At 34.6% G+C, this 12,935-nt stretch overlaps 1 protein-coding gene across 3 annotated transcripts in view; it reads left to right on the top strand.

The window, feature by feature from the left end:
* The window catches only part of LOC145160199 (uncharacterized), a 31,020-nt gene that overhangs the window by 13,314 nt on the left and 4,771 nt on the right, over positions 1 to 12,935 (top strand). Inside the window, exon 2 of one of the 3 annotated variants that reach the window (XR_013738062.1) lies at positions 810 to 889. The exons of 1 other annotated variant lie outside the window; for it this stretch is intronic. Coding sequence is in view for 1 of the 2 variants with exons in the window: in XM_079079308.1 (XP_078935434.1) it covers positions 1,706 to 2,750 (1,045 nt within the window). In the remaining variant the exon portion in view is untranslated. Of the gene's footprint in view, positions 1 to 809; positions 890 to 1,705; positions 2,763 to 12,935 lie in introns of those variants that run through there. One more of the 3 variants, XM_079079308.1, reaches the window with a different exon arrangement.

Here is a 12,935-nt window from a genome sequence, read left to right as displayed (position 1 = left end):
AAATCTCACAGATGTAAGGATGTAGAGTCGACTCTGACTCTCTGCTCCAGTGTTTTATCTACATTGAGAGAAATCGAGGGGTTGACCATCTAATAAGCTTTGAGGGCGAAAGGTGTGATGATGTTATTAGATTTTGATGATTTTAACAACGTGGGGGAGAAGGCCCTATGGTCTCATTAGATTCCATGATTTCAATTTCTAGATTCGATTTGATTTTCTTGAGGAGCACTTCACTGGTGTTGACATAAAACATCTTCTGGAACATGGATGAAGAAGAGGGTGGGGGAGGGGTGGGAGTAGGGTTGTGTTTTCTCATCAGAAAATTGGTATGTTTTCGATTGTGGATCACCGGTTGCGTCAAGAAGAAGTGTTCAACGACGGAAGGTAAAAGGAGGCGGTCAATTCTCTTCGTTCGTTTACTGCTTGTGAAAGAGAAAAAGGAAAGGGGAATGGGTTGGTAAAGGGGAATGAATGGATGGTATTTATTTTATTTATTAAATATTTTTTATTAAATCAATAAGATATAAATAATAAAGGGTTGTTGACATAAAGACACATGTGTTGTAAATAATTGGTGGTGTTGTAAATAATTTGTGGATGACATAATAATTGGTGCATGGTACATTTGCCAACATTTCTAACTAGTTACAATTATATGTTAGTAAAATTTGTAGTATAAATACCCCTCCATTGTAAAGAATGAAACACACCAAAAGTTATAAGAGATATAACTTTCATATTCTCTCTAAATATTCTTTCTTCTCAATTAAAGTTCTTATCAAAGTTTACTAGTTTGGTTTGATTTGTAGTTACATTAATTACGCTTAATTCATAACACGTTATCAGCACGAAAGCTCTAATCAAGGTTATTAAACAAGTGGAAAATCACATCTATCTTAATCAAGGTATGTATTACTTATTAAAAACACTATTAATTATAAAAACTTCAATCATATTAAAATAATAATAATACTAATGAATTAATGAAACTTATACATTATGGACTACTAACAATTTTTATTTCTTATACTAACATTTCTTTATGTATTCTAATTTTTATACTAACATTTACATTATGCAACTAATTTTTATTTATGCAAACTAACATTTACATTATGCAACTAACTTTTATTTATGCATACTAACATTTATATTATGCTACTAACTTTTATTTGTGCATACTAACATTTAAATTATATTTATTTATACATGTCAATGTTTATTTATATTTTAGATACTCTTAATAATTTTATTTAAACATTTACTAATATTTATTTATGTTTCTAATTAGTAAAGTTATGTATTAGTTATAAGTCTTATTATATGATTTATAAAATACATATACATATATACACAACGGGAATATATATGCAACGGTTATAAACAGCAAAAACAACGGCTATATTTTTTTACCATAAATAAACATATTTACCCTGCTTATTTTACCCACAACAAATATTTCTCTCTTCTATCAAATAAATCAATTTCAAGAAATCAACCTTCAAGATGATTCATCCTTTTGTGATAATCATGACTATAATAGTCATGTTACTTTTCATCCCAATCATTAACATCGAAGATAATATGGAATTTCATCTACTTTTAGGCTTGTATGCAATGTTAGCTTTACCGCTTCTTTTTTGTGTACTATTTATTGAAATAAATGGATTTTAATTTTAATTTTTATTTTGTTTAAAATTTATAGTTACATTATGTCCAACATTGCAAAGCTCGAGTTTGCAGCACTTGAAGTTAGTGGGAAAAACTATGTGCCATGGATGATAGATGTAAAAATGCATCTTGAATCCATGGGTATCTCAAATACTATATATGAATTTAATAATTGCTTGGCACAAAACAAAGCAAAATCACAAGTTTTCCTTCGTAAGCATATTGATGAAATGTTGAGATTTGAATATCTTGATGTTACTGATCCAAGTATTCTCTGGAATCTTTTGAAAGAAAGATTTGATCATCAAAAGGAAGTTATACTTCCAAATTCTAGAGATGAATGGAGAACACTAAGGTTTCAAGACTTCAAGAAAGTAAATGAATACAACTCAGCTTTGTTCAGAATATGTTCACAACTCAAGTATTGTGGACAAGAGGTTACTGATGAAGATATGTTGGAGAAAACTTACTCAACATTTCATGCAACAAACATTACTTTGATGCAACAATATTGGATGCAAAAGTTCACAAGATATTCTGAACTGAATGCATGTCTGCTCGTTGCAGAGCAAAACAATGAACTCTTAATGAAAAACCATGAATCTCGTCCAACGGGATCAGTAGCACTTCCTGAAGCAAATGCTACAAATATTTATGGTCATCGAAACAATACACGTGGACGAGGGCGAGGTCGATGTCGAGGGCGAGGCCGTGACTATTTTAATCGAAACCAAAGCCATAATCAGAACCATAATTCTGGTCGTGGACAAGGTAATAATCGTGGTCGTGGCCAGAAAAGAAATAATTACCAATATTCACAAAGAAACAATGTCCACACACAAGATAAGGCCAAAGTGGCAAGGCATGACACTGGGACATCACAAAAATCTGATGGTTCATGTTATAGATGTGGTAGCATAGGCCATTGGTCAAGGACCTGTCGCACACCTGCACATCTTTGTCAACTTTATCAAGAGTCCATTAAAGGAAAAGGAAAAGAAGCAAACCACATTGATAATGTTGAATTCACTCCACTAAATGTTGTTGATTTCTGCAATGACATGGAAGACATAATCTAAAAAAAAAATCTATTATTGTACTAGTAAAACTGTTTTTCCTTCGTTTGTTTTTCATGTAATGTCTTTCCTACAATAAATGAGCTTTCTTTTTAATAATAATTATGATTATGTTTATTCACTTATTATTCCTTTTATATGTGAAGTTTAATATGAGTCCAACTGGAGCACAAAATATTGGAGATCTTTGTATAGCAGATAGTGGTAGTACACATACTATTCTGAAATCAAAGAAATATTTTTCAGAATTAGTACCAACAAAAACAGTCATACATACAATATCAGGTCCTGCAGACTTGATAGAGGGAACCGGGAAAGCCCATTTTATATTACTAAATGGTACAAGCTTTTGTATAGAAAATGCCTTATTTTCTCCACAGTCTAATAGAAACTTATTAAGTTTCAATGACATATATTTCAAAGGTTATGACACAAAAACTATGACCATTGAAAATAAGAAATATATGTATATTATAGACAAAAACCATGTGCTTGAAAAACTACCAACACTTGATACTGGTCTGCATTATACATATATACATATGATTGAATCAAATATGGTAGTAGAAGGAAAACATTGTGATCCTGGGACATTCAGTTTATGGCATGATAGGTTGGGCCACCCAGGATTAACAATGATGCGAAGGATAATTGAGAATACACATGGACATCCATTGAAGGACCAAAAGCTCCCTCAATCCAACAACATAAAACCATGTGCATCTTGTTCCCTTGGAAAGTTAATTATAAAACATTCTCCAATGAAAGTTGAAAGGGAGTCACCTAGATTTCTAGAAAGAATTCAAGGTGATATATGTGGACCGATTCACCCACCATCTTGACCATTTAGATACTTTATGGTCTTAATAGATGCATCCAGCAAATGGTCTCATGTTTGCCTATTATCAACTCGTAATATGGCATTTGCAAAGTTTCTTGCCCAAATTATTAAATTAAGGGCACATTTCCCTGATTATACTATTCAGCTAAACCATTTTGTGTGTGTACATGAGCAACTGGATGCTCAACAACAATCTTACATGCTGGATCATTGATACGCAAAAGACCAAGTTCATATCATGTATATTCTCCACTACAACTTGCTTTCGGTCAAGAGCCAAATATATCCCATTTGAGAATTTTTGGGTGTGCAGTATATGTCCCTATTGCACCACCTCAACGGACAAAAATGGGTCCTAAAAGAAGGTTGGGAATATATGTTGGTTATGAGTCAGTCTCTATTATAAGATATCTTGAACCATTAACAGGTGATGTTTTCACAGCACGCCTAGCAGATTGTCAATTTGATGAAGCAAATTTCCCATCATTAGGTGGAGAAAAGAAGATTCTGGAAAAGGATGTGTCATGGCATGAGCCTACTTTATCATATCTTGACCCTCGCACAAAGCAATGTGACATGGAAGTTCAAAAGATAATGCATTTCCAAGAAATGGCAAATCAATTACCTGATGCATTTACTGACACAAAAAGGGTGACTAAATTATATATACCAGCTGTCAATGTTCCAACTCGAATTGACATTCCACATGGACAATCTGATGATAAAGTCACTCAAGAGTCTAAAACACGCCTGAAGCGTGGAAGGCCATTTGGTTCTAAGGATAAGAACCCACGAAAAAGAAGAGGAGCAGAAAATGCACTAGATCACGATGAAAGTGTTCCTGGAGAAACACGAATTATTCAAATTCCCCCAGGAAAGGAGGATGATGCATTAAATTATGGTCAAACAAATAGAATATGTGACCAAAATGAAACTGACAATATAGGTGCAATATTTTCTTATTCAGTTGCATGTGATATTATGAATGATGATCCCGAACCACAATCTGTCATTGAATGTCAAAGAAGAAATGATTGGGCTAAATGGAAGGAAGCTATGTAAGTTGAATTAAATTCTCTTAACAAGATAAAGGTTTTTGGGAACATTATCCTCACACATGAAGTTGTGAAACCATTAGGATATAGATAGATCTTCGTACGAAAAAGAAATGAGAAAGACGAAATTGTAAGATACAAGGTCAGGCTTGTTGCTCAAGGTTTCTCTCAAAGACCTGGAATTGATTATGAAGAAACTTATTCACCAGTAATGGATGCAACCACTTTCAGATATTTAATCAACTTGGCACACTAGTACAAAAAAGACCTACGGTCACACTTTCCAAAAAACAGCCTGTGACACTTTTTATTAAAAGTGTGGCCAAAGGTCACTAAAAAAATTTAGAGACTGTTTTTGGATACATTTAAATTAGTTTGTGTGTCCATTATATAAATAATCAAAACTTTAACCACACTTAATTATACCAAATGTGACAAATATTAGTCACACTCGAACACTGAGGCCATAGGTCACAATCAGCCACAGGTATCGATTAAGATTGTCATACTTTTTTATGAGATACAGTAGATAAACGTATTATGACGTGAGTTAGTTCTATGTGTGTCTATAACCTGGTGCCTTTTTAGCCACATAACATACAAAGTAGCTAAAAGGTGATACATATGGTCACACTAAATATTTGTGTGTCCATAGGGTGGTTCTGTACTAGTTGTACTTAGTTAACGCAAGAAAAGAAAACAAGTTAGTATTGGTTGTTTATGGTCATGTACCTTTTATTATGTGTGTCAAAATATTATGAATTGGCTTTGAGAAGAAAAAAATATTGTGTGTAGGTAGCATTTAGTTATGATTACAGCTATTATATGTGTCTATATGTAAATATAGTTATAAAAGAACAATAATGTCCTATCGGTATAATTAGGGGTCGTTCATTGAATATGTTACTATAATTATGTAATGTTCATTCTGGTTGTACTATTGTATTTGTAAGTTTAAATAATAGTATTCATAAAATGAAAATTTGTTGTTGTAAAACTGAAATTGTTTCCTGGTTAAGTTATTATACAAAAAAATGACAATTTTAGAGTTTTTGGAAGACTCATAAATTTGACCATTTTTATCTTTGATATCATTTGGCAGAATAAAAAATGAACAAAAAGGTCAATCATGCCATTTTACAAAATTACATTGCTTTTTTTTTGCAATTAAAGGGTTGTATAAATTAATGAAAAAAATTGAATGACAGTTTTGTAAAGTTACCTCAACAGAAACAATTTCCGAAAAAAACCAAAAACAAAAAAAATAATAAAAACAAAAACAAATAACAATATAGCTGTATTGAATAAGAGCTATAAGAAAGAACCAAATTGCCCTTTTTGTCATCTATTATTTTAGTTGCACCAGATCATACACCATTAAAAAATGAAAAGAATACAACTTTCTTTAACAGAAAAGTATGATAAATAAATGCAAAGAATACAACTTTGTCTAACATTGCAAAACGAAAGTACATTGCTATAATATGCAGTTTATGTTATAACATGTCATCCACCATTACAATAAAAAACTAAAAAAATTAACTTTGTGTTATAACAATATTACACCTGAAAAGTTTGATGGTATAATATGGTAAAAAGATATTAAGGCAAGTACATCGTCATTTTTTGTCATTTTCTTATTCTCCACGTAACGCTAAGATCAAGGTTTGGCCTTTCCCTTCTACAAACAAAAATAAAGATCATTAAATGTAAAAAGAAGGAAAAATATTATCGCTACAAATGTACTTCATGACATTCATTCCCGTAAAACTAGACAATAAATAGTAGAATTACAACTTATTTTTGGCATCCACCATCTACTTCAAATATAAAATAATGGTAATAAGAAAAGACTCCAACAATCTGACAGGAAAAAACTCACAATAACATAATCATTAGTTGATACAACTTCAAACAATCTAGCAAACAAAACTTTTCACCAGATCTTTATGTAGCTCTGTTTTGAGCTTGGAACCACCCATGAAAACCATGTTCCATATAAAAAAGATACATTTCTTTGATCAACCATACATATGCAAAAAAAACTTCTTCAACTAACAAACCATAACGCAAACGAAAGATACAATAGTCAATTTAGTGGTGTTAGGAAAAAACCGGTTCTAATTAATGAACATATATAAAATGAAGCATATCCAACACACACCCTAAATCTTACATGTTGTTGGTGGCTCAATAATTGAGGTTATACCTTAATGTCAAATGTGGAACATGTTTGTTTGAGCCTACATATTATAAAATCCGACATCTACCAAGAACTTAGAGAACCCAAAAAAATCAAAATTAGTTGACTTATACCATTAAGAAAAGAAAATACCCAAAGTCAATCACCAAACACTACCTTGTTTAACATTTTAGTTCTGAGAAAATCAACCTGTGATGGCCCTACCAGAAACCAATTTTTGGTATTACCATCATGCATCAGTGAAGGTAAAGCATACAGACCCACCATCATTAAGCCAAATAAAACAAAATATAGAAGAAAAAAATAGACAAAAGATTACAGACTTAATCTAGTTTTAACCTTTTCAAGTGAAACACAGAAAGTTACATCCAAAATTGACAGCTTGAAACTATATTATTACAAAATCAAAAGGAAAATACGACAATTAGTCAAATCGATGGTGAATAAATGTTATTGAAAAATGATTTGGCCTAAAGACGATGTCATAACCACGAAGGCTTCGGAAGGAAGCAATTTACCTTATACGTTCTCGTTGATGGTTGTTTTACCACTCTCGTCTCAACAAAGAATAAGATAGATGGTTGGAAACCTGAGCCCGCGGCCTGTGATTAAGTAGGTGAATTACTTGCCTTTAACTATTGCAACTAACTATGCTAGATCGACGATGGTGGTTAACGGAGGTGGGAGCAATGAGGGTTTCTTGTCTACCCACCGTAGTGGAGCTTTGGTGGTGATTTCTTCCTGAATCGATGGCAACGACGACAAGGTTGACTGATTAGGGTTTCCAGCAAGGTGAAGCTTTTATGGAGCAGTGATGGAGGGCTAGACCGGTGGTGGATGCAGAGAATAACAGAGCAGGATTTCGATAACTGAGAAGGGCAACATAGATGGTGCAGAGTATCCATCAAAATTTGGTGTGCGTGGGAACTGAGATCGATTGGCGGGTAGGGAGAAATTTCCTCAAATTTTTTGGGAAACTTTGAAATCCAAAATGTACCTAATATGTTGGTGGACCGGGGTACGTTGGAAATTTCCAACTTAACTAAAAATCAAGACAAAAACTGCAAATTTGGTCCTTGTGGTTTGCAAAAAACTTTGGATGGGGTCCAAAAAATTTCCAGCTTGCACAGAAGGTCCGAAATCAAGGTTTTTCTAAGTTTTTGGTCCAAAAAAAATTGAAATTACCTATTTACCCTTTTAATTTCAGTTTTGTATTTTCTTTTCTTATTTATATTAATACTTTATGAAATAAAAATAAAAAACAAAGAAGATGACCCCCACTCCACCCCTACCGGTACCTCTCTCTCTCTCTCTCTCTCTCTCTCTCTCTCTCTCTCTCTCTCTCCCGTTTCCAGTCTGATGGATGCCAATCAATTGCGGGCAGAGGGAGGGAGTTTCGGTGGTCGACGAGAACGAAGCGACGAAGGAAAAGGGGAGGACCTCTGGGGTTTGGCTAGATCGAAGGAATGAAGGGAAAAAGCAGCGAAGCTTCTTCCTGCTCCAATGGTGATTTGCGAAGCGGGAAAGGTTCAATCGGCGACGAGGGAGGTCGTCTCTGTGGTTTGACGAAGCCAAAGGGACGAAGGAATTGGTGGAGTGTTGGGAGCAGCAGCAACGAAGAAGTCGGGGTCCTCGGTGGGTTTGCTCGACGGAAGGGAAGAGGAGGGTGCGAGGGGTGGTCGTCGGTCTCAGTGGGTGCTGCGATGAGGCGATCAGTGGTTGACAGGTGCGTGATTGGGGGCTGCTCCGGAAGCCTCCCCTATTTTTTCTGTGGTGGTGTCGTGGGAGGCAGCAGCAACTCCGGTTGCTGTTGTGTTGTTTTTCTCTTGTGTTCTTGTTTTGTTCTTGACTGGTTTAAAAGGGAATATGCAGGTGTTTGAGTTGAGGCTTGGTCACCGAAATTGGAAGGGACAGAGGTGGAATGGTGGTAGGGTGGTGACGGTGTAAGGTGGTGTTGGGGGAGGCAGCAACTCCAGTTGCTGCTGTGTTTTCCAGTGAGCAGGGCAGAAACGAGAGAGAGAAAGGAGGACTTCGAAGGGAGGAGGAAGAGAGAGAAAGGGGAGGGCTCTGGTGGGGTGGGTAGAGAGAGAGAGATATGATTCCTTTTTCTTCATTAATATTTATAAAATAAAAATATAAAAAATACAAAAAAGAAATTTAAAGGGCAAAACAGTCAATTCAAGTGCTCCGTGGACCAAAACTACAAAAAATACTTAAGTTTAGGACCAAAAACCTAGAAAAACCTTGATTTCGGACCTTCTATGCAAGCTGGAAACTTTTTGGACCCCATCCAAAGATTTTTGCAAACCACAAGGACCAAATTTCCAGTTTTGTCAAAAATCAATGACAAAAGTTTCATTTTTGGGATTATGAGTATTATTATTATTAAATTTATTAATATATATTTTTTATTTTTTTATTATATTTAATAATATATATATATATATATATATATATATATATATATATATATATATATATATATATGTGTGTGTGTGTGTGTGTGTGTGTGTGTGTTTGTGTGTGTATGTGTATGTGTATGTATATGTGTGGGAATGTAAATGTGAATTTATGTCGGAGATGTTTTGTAATTTAAAAATATATATCTTTTCTTTTTATTTATGATACTCTATAAATAAACTATAAAAATAGTCATTATGGTTTGTTAGACGCTTTCATACGTTTCAGTAATTTGGTTTTCGATTTGATCTCTCTTAAAATTGAAAAGGTTATATTACCCTTCAAATGACTATCCGACTCTTGTTATAAGTTTGGGTTTAGTGACATGGATCGACCATGCGATCATTGTAACGATTGTAATATATATATATATATATATATATATATATATATATATATATATATAACCTACGTCACCATAAATGAGTTCAATATTGTTTGTCCATCTATATTTAACGATTTATATATGGTTTGACCACACCATGTGCGATCCTACCACCTTCACCGACCTCAACAAACTCCATCGTGTTCGACCCTTCCAACTTTAACTTCGACCTCCGACATCCACAATTTAATCTTATATATATATATATATATATATATATATATATATATATATATATATATATATATATATATATATATATATATATATATATATACAAGATTAAATTGTGGATGTCGGAGGTCGAAGTTAAAGTTGGAAGGGTCGAACACGATGGAGTTTGTTGAGGTCGGTGAAGGTGGTAGGATCGCACATGGTGTGGTCAAACCAGATATAAATCGTTAAATATAGATGGACAAACAATATTGAACTCATTTATGGTGACGTAGGTGAGATTACGTAATGATAAGGGATATATGATGAATAATAGACAAAATGATATGTTGGACTAAGGTGGGATGGCAGGTTGTGGTAGTAGGGGTGGAGGTGGGGTGCATGGGGTACGTGTGATACTTAGCTTTTAAGTGTGGGTGTTAGGTGTAGGTGTTGGAGGGCGTGCTTAGGTGAGTATGAGAAGATTGTGTATGGGCAGTTGGGTGTGGGTATATATACATGTACAAGTGGGTTTGGGTAAGATGGGTGGATAGAGGTTTAAGATATGGTAGGGTGTACGTATGGGTTTATATGTAGGTATTGGTGGCTTATGGTTGATGGCTTAAGGCATATCGTGTATGGCTTAGGGATTATAACTTATGGATTAGGGATTAGGGCTTATGCTTAGCGTTTAGGGCTTATATATTATGGATTAAGGCCTATGACTTTCGGCTCAGGACTTATTACTTATGCGATAGGGATTAAAGGCATATGGTATTGGGCTTATGCTTGGGGATTATGACATAGGCTTATGATTTGGGTTTATTGACTTAGGGATTATGCCTTATGGCTTAGCACTTAGGGATTATGAAATATGGCTTTTGGCTTAGGGCTCATGGGGTATAGCAGAGTGTCTATGGCTTATAGTTTATGGCATAAATCTTAAATCTTATGACTTACGACTTAAGGCATATGACTTACGGCACAAGGCATAAAGCATACACAAGGGCAATGGCTTGTGGAGCAAGGCCCAAGCTTAAAAGGTTCCATGTTGTTATTGGAATCTTAAGACTTGTTATATACATGCCTTAAAAAGGTTCAATGTTGTTATGGCTTAAGACTTATGGCATATGGCCTAAACCCTAAACCATTAACCAAAAGCCACAATCTTAAGCCCTAAACCCTAAATATTTATTGGAAATAACGGTTGATTTTTGACTTTTCTATTTATGTTGTATAAATATTTTTTGTAGCAGTTATCATTTAAGGGTGGGAGCTTGTGGGTATACACTTAACATGGGGTATGGGTGGCACTTAGCATTTAAGGGTGGGTGTTGGGTGTAGGTGTTGGTCGTCATTCTTTGGTGGATATGAGAACATTGTGTATGGGTGGGTGTGTGTGGGTATACATGCTTGTAAAGGTGGGTTAGGGTAGGATGCTTGGAGAGGGGTTTAAGATATGGTAGGGTGTACGTGTGGGTTTATAAGTAAGTATGAGTATCTTATGGGTTATGACTTATAAGATACGACCTATAGTAAATGGCTTAGGGATTAGGGCTTATGCTTAAGGTTTAGGGCTTATGTCTTATGGCTTAGCACTTAGGGTTTATGCAATATGACTTAGGGCTTAGGGCATATGGGGTATGACTGAGGGTTTATGGCTTATAGTTTAGGGCGTAAGACTTAAATTTTATGACTTACTACTTAGGGCATATGACTTATGGCATAAGGCATAAAGCATATATAGGGTTTATGGCTTGTAGAGAAAGGTTCAATATTAAAAGGTTCATTGTTGTTTTGGCTTAGGACTTATGGTATATGGCCTAAACCCTAAACCACTAACCAAAGGCTACACATCTTAAGCCCTAAAACCTAAACATTTATTGGCAATAACGATTGATTTATGATTTTTCTATTTATGTTGTACAAACACTTTTTAGCATGCATACATACATACATACATACATACATACATACATACATACATACACACACACACACTCACACACACATATATAGTCATACACGTATATACACATACATACATGTATCTACAAATATGTTCTTATTTACAAACTATAATGCACATGTACATACAACACATATACATATACACATACAAGTAAATATATTGATATTTTTATTTATATAGATAGATTATTCAAAATTTTAGAAGTGAAAAAAATTCAAAAATTTTAGAAGTGAAAAAAATTCAAAATTTTTAGAAGTGAAATAATGTCAAAATTTTCAAAAGTGTCGATTTTATGGCTGTATGATCGATCAATCCTATTAACCCCCAAAATATTTTCAACCACTAGGGTTCTCTGTGGGTTATAGTTTTTTCTTTGCGTTACTTTTCCATCTCTCCGCCTCTCCATCCCGGCTCCGCCATATTTCCCTATAGCCCACACCAGCCAGACACCACACCCTTATTCACCAAACAGAGGAAACCTTCCTTCCCTTCTAATTTCGTCGTCTCCGATCTTTGATCTCCGGTCTCTGATCTTTGATCTCCGGTCTCTCTGGTCTCTCTAATCAGTCATTAGTCACCATAGGCTTTTTAATCTAGCACTCTCACAGACTGCGACATCTCAGTCGACAACTTGAAATACAAACCACCACTTCCATCAAGTCTTGACTCGGTCGTCATTGCCTACCATCAGCAAGACGAATTTGATGGCTGAAGTATAGGATCTTATAGCTTTTGCCTCCAGATTTATTGCTTGATAGTGCACATGGAGGCACAACCAGAGCCACAAGGTAATGACAATAGTCTACCAGCTGCTGTACAGTTCATCTATTAATCAGGTCAGCCTCTCCTGTAAGTTCTTGTTTGTGATTGTAAATGTGGTTCTTCTATTATATTCGTAATATTAGGGCTTCAATTCGTCTTTTAGAAGTTTCACTTCTCTTGGTATCATTTTTAAGGCCTTGGAAACTAATTTTAGATTTTCTTTGGCGCGTAATACTATGTATACACCAACTAGTTGATAAAATTCCCCAATTAAATATTTGTTTCATTTGTTCTTATCTTTTTGTCATTAACAATTGTCGATTCTATTAAAACATGGATTATTAACTCTTATATAAT

The sequence above is a fragment of the Lactuca virosa genome, chromosome 2, assembly GCF_052849685.1.
Source record: "Lactuca virosa cultivar CGN04683 chromosome 2, Lactuca_virosa_CGN04683_v6, whole genome shotgun sequence".
NCBI classification, from domain to species: domain Eukaryota; kingdom Viridiplantae; phylum Streptophyta; class Magnoliopsida; order Asterales; family Asteraceae; genus Lactuca; species Lactuca virosa.
The sequence above is the reverse complement of the archived record's forward strand: the minus strand, read 5'-3'. Positions and strand labels throughout refer to the sequence as shown.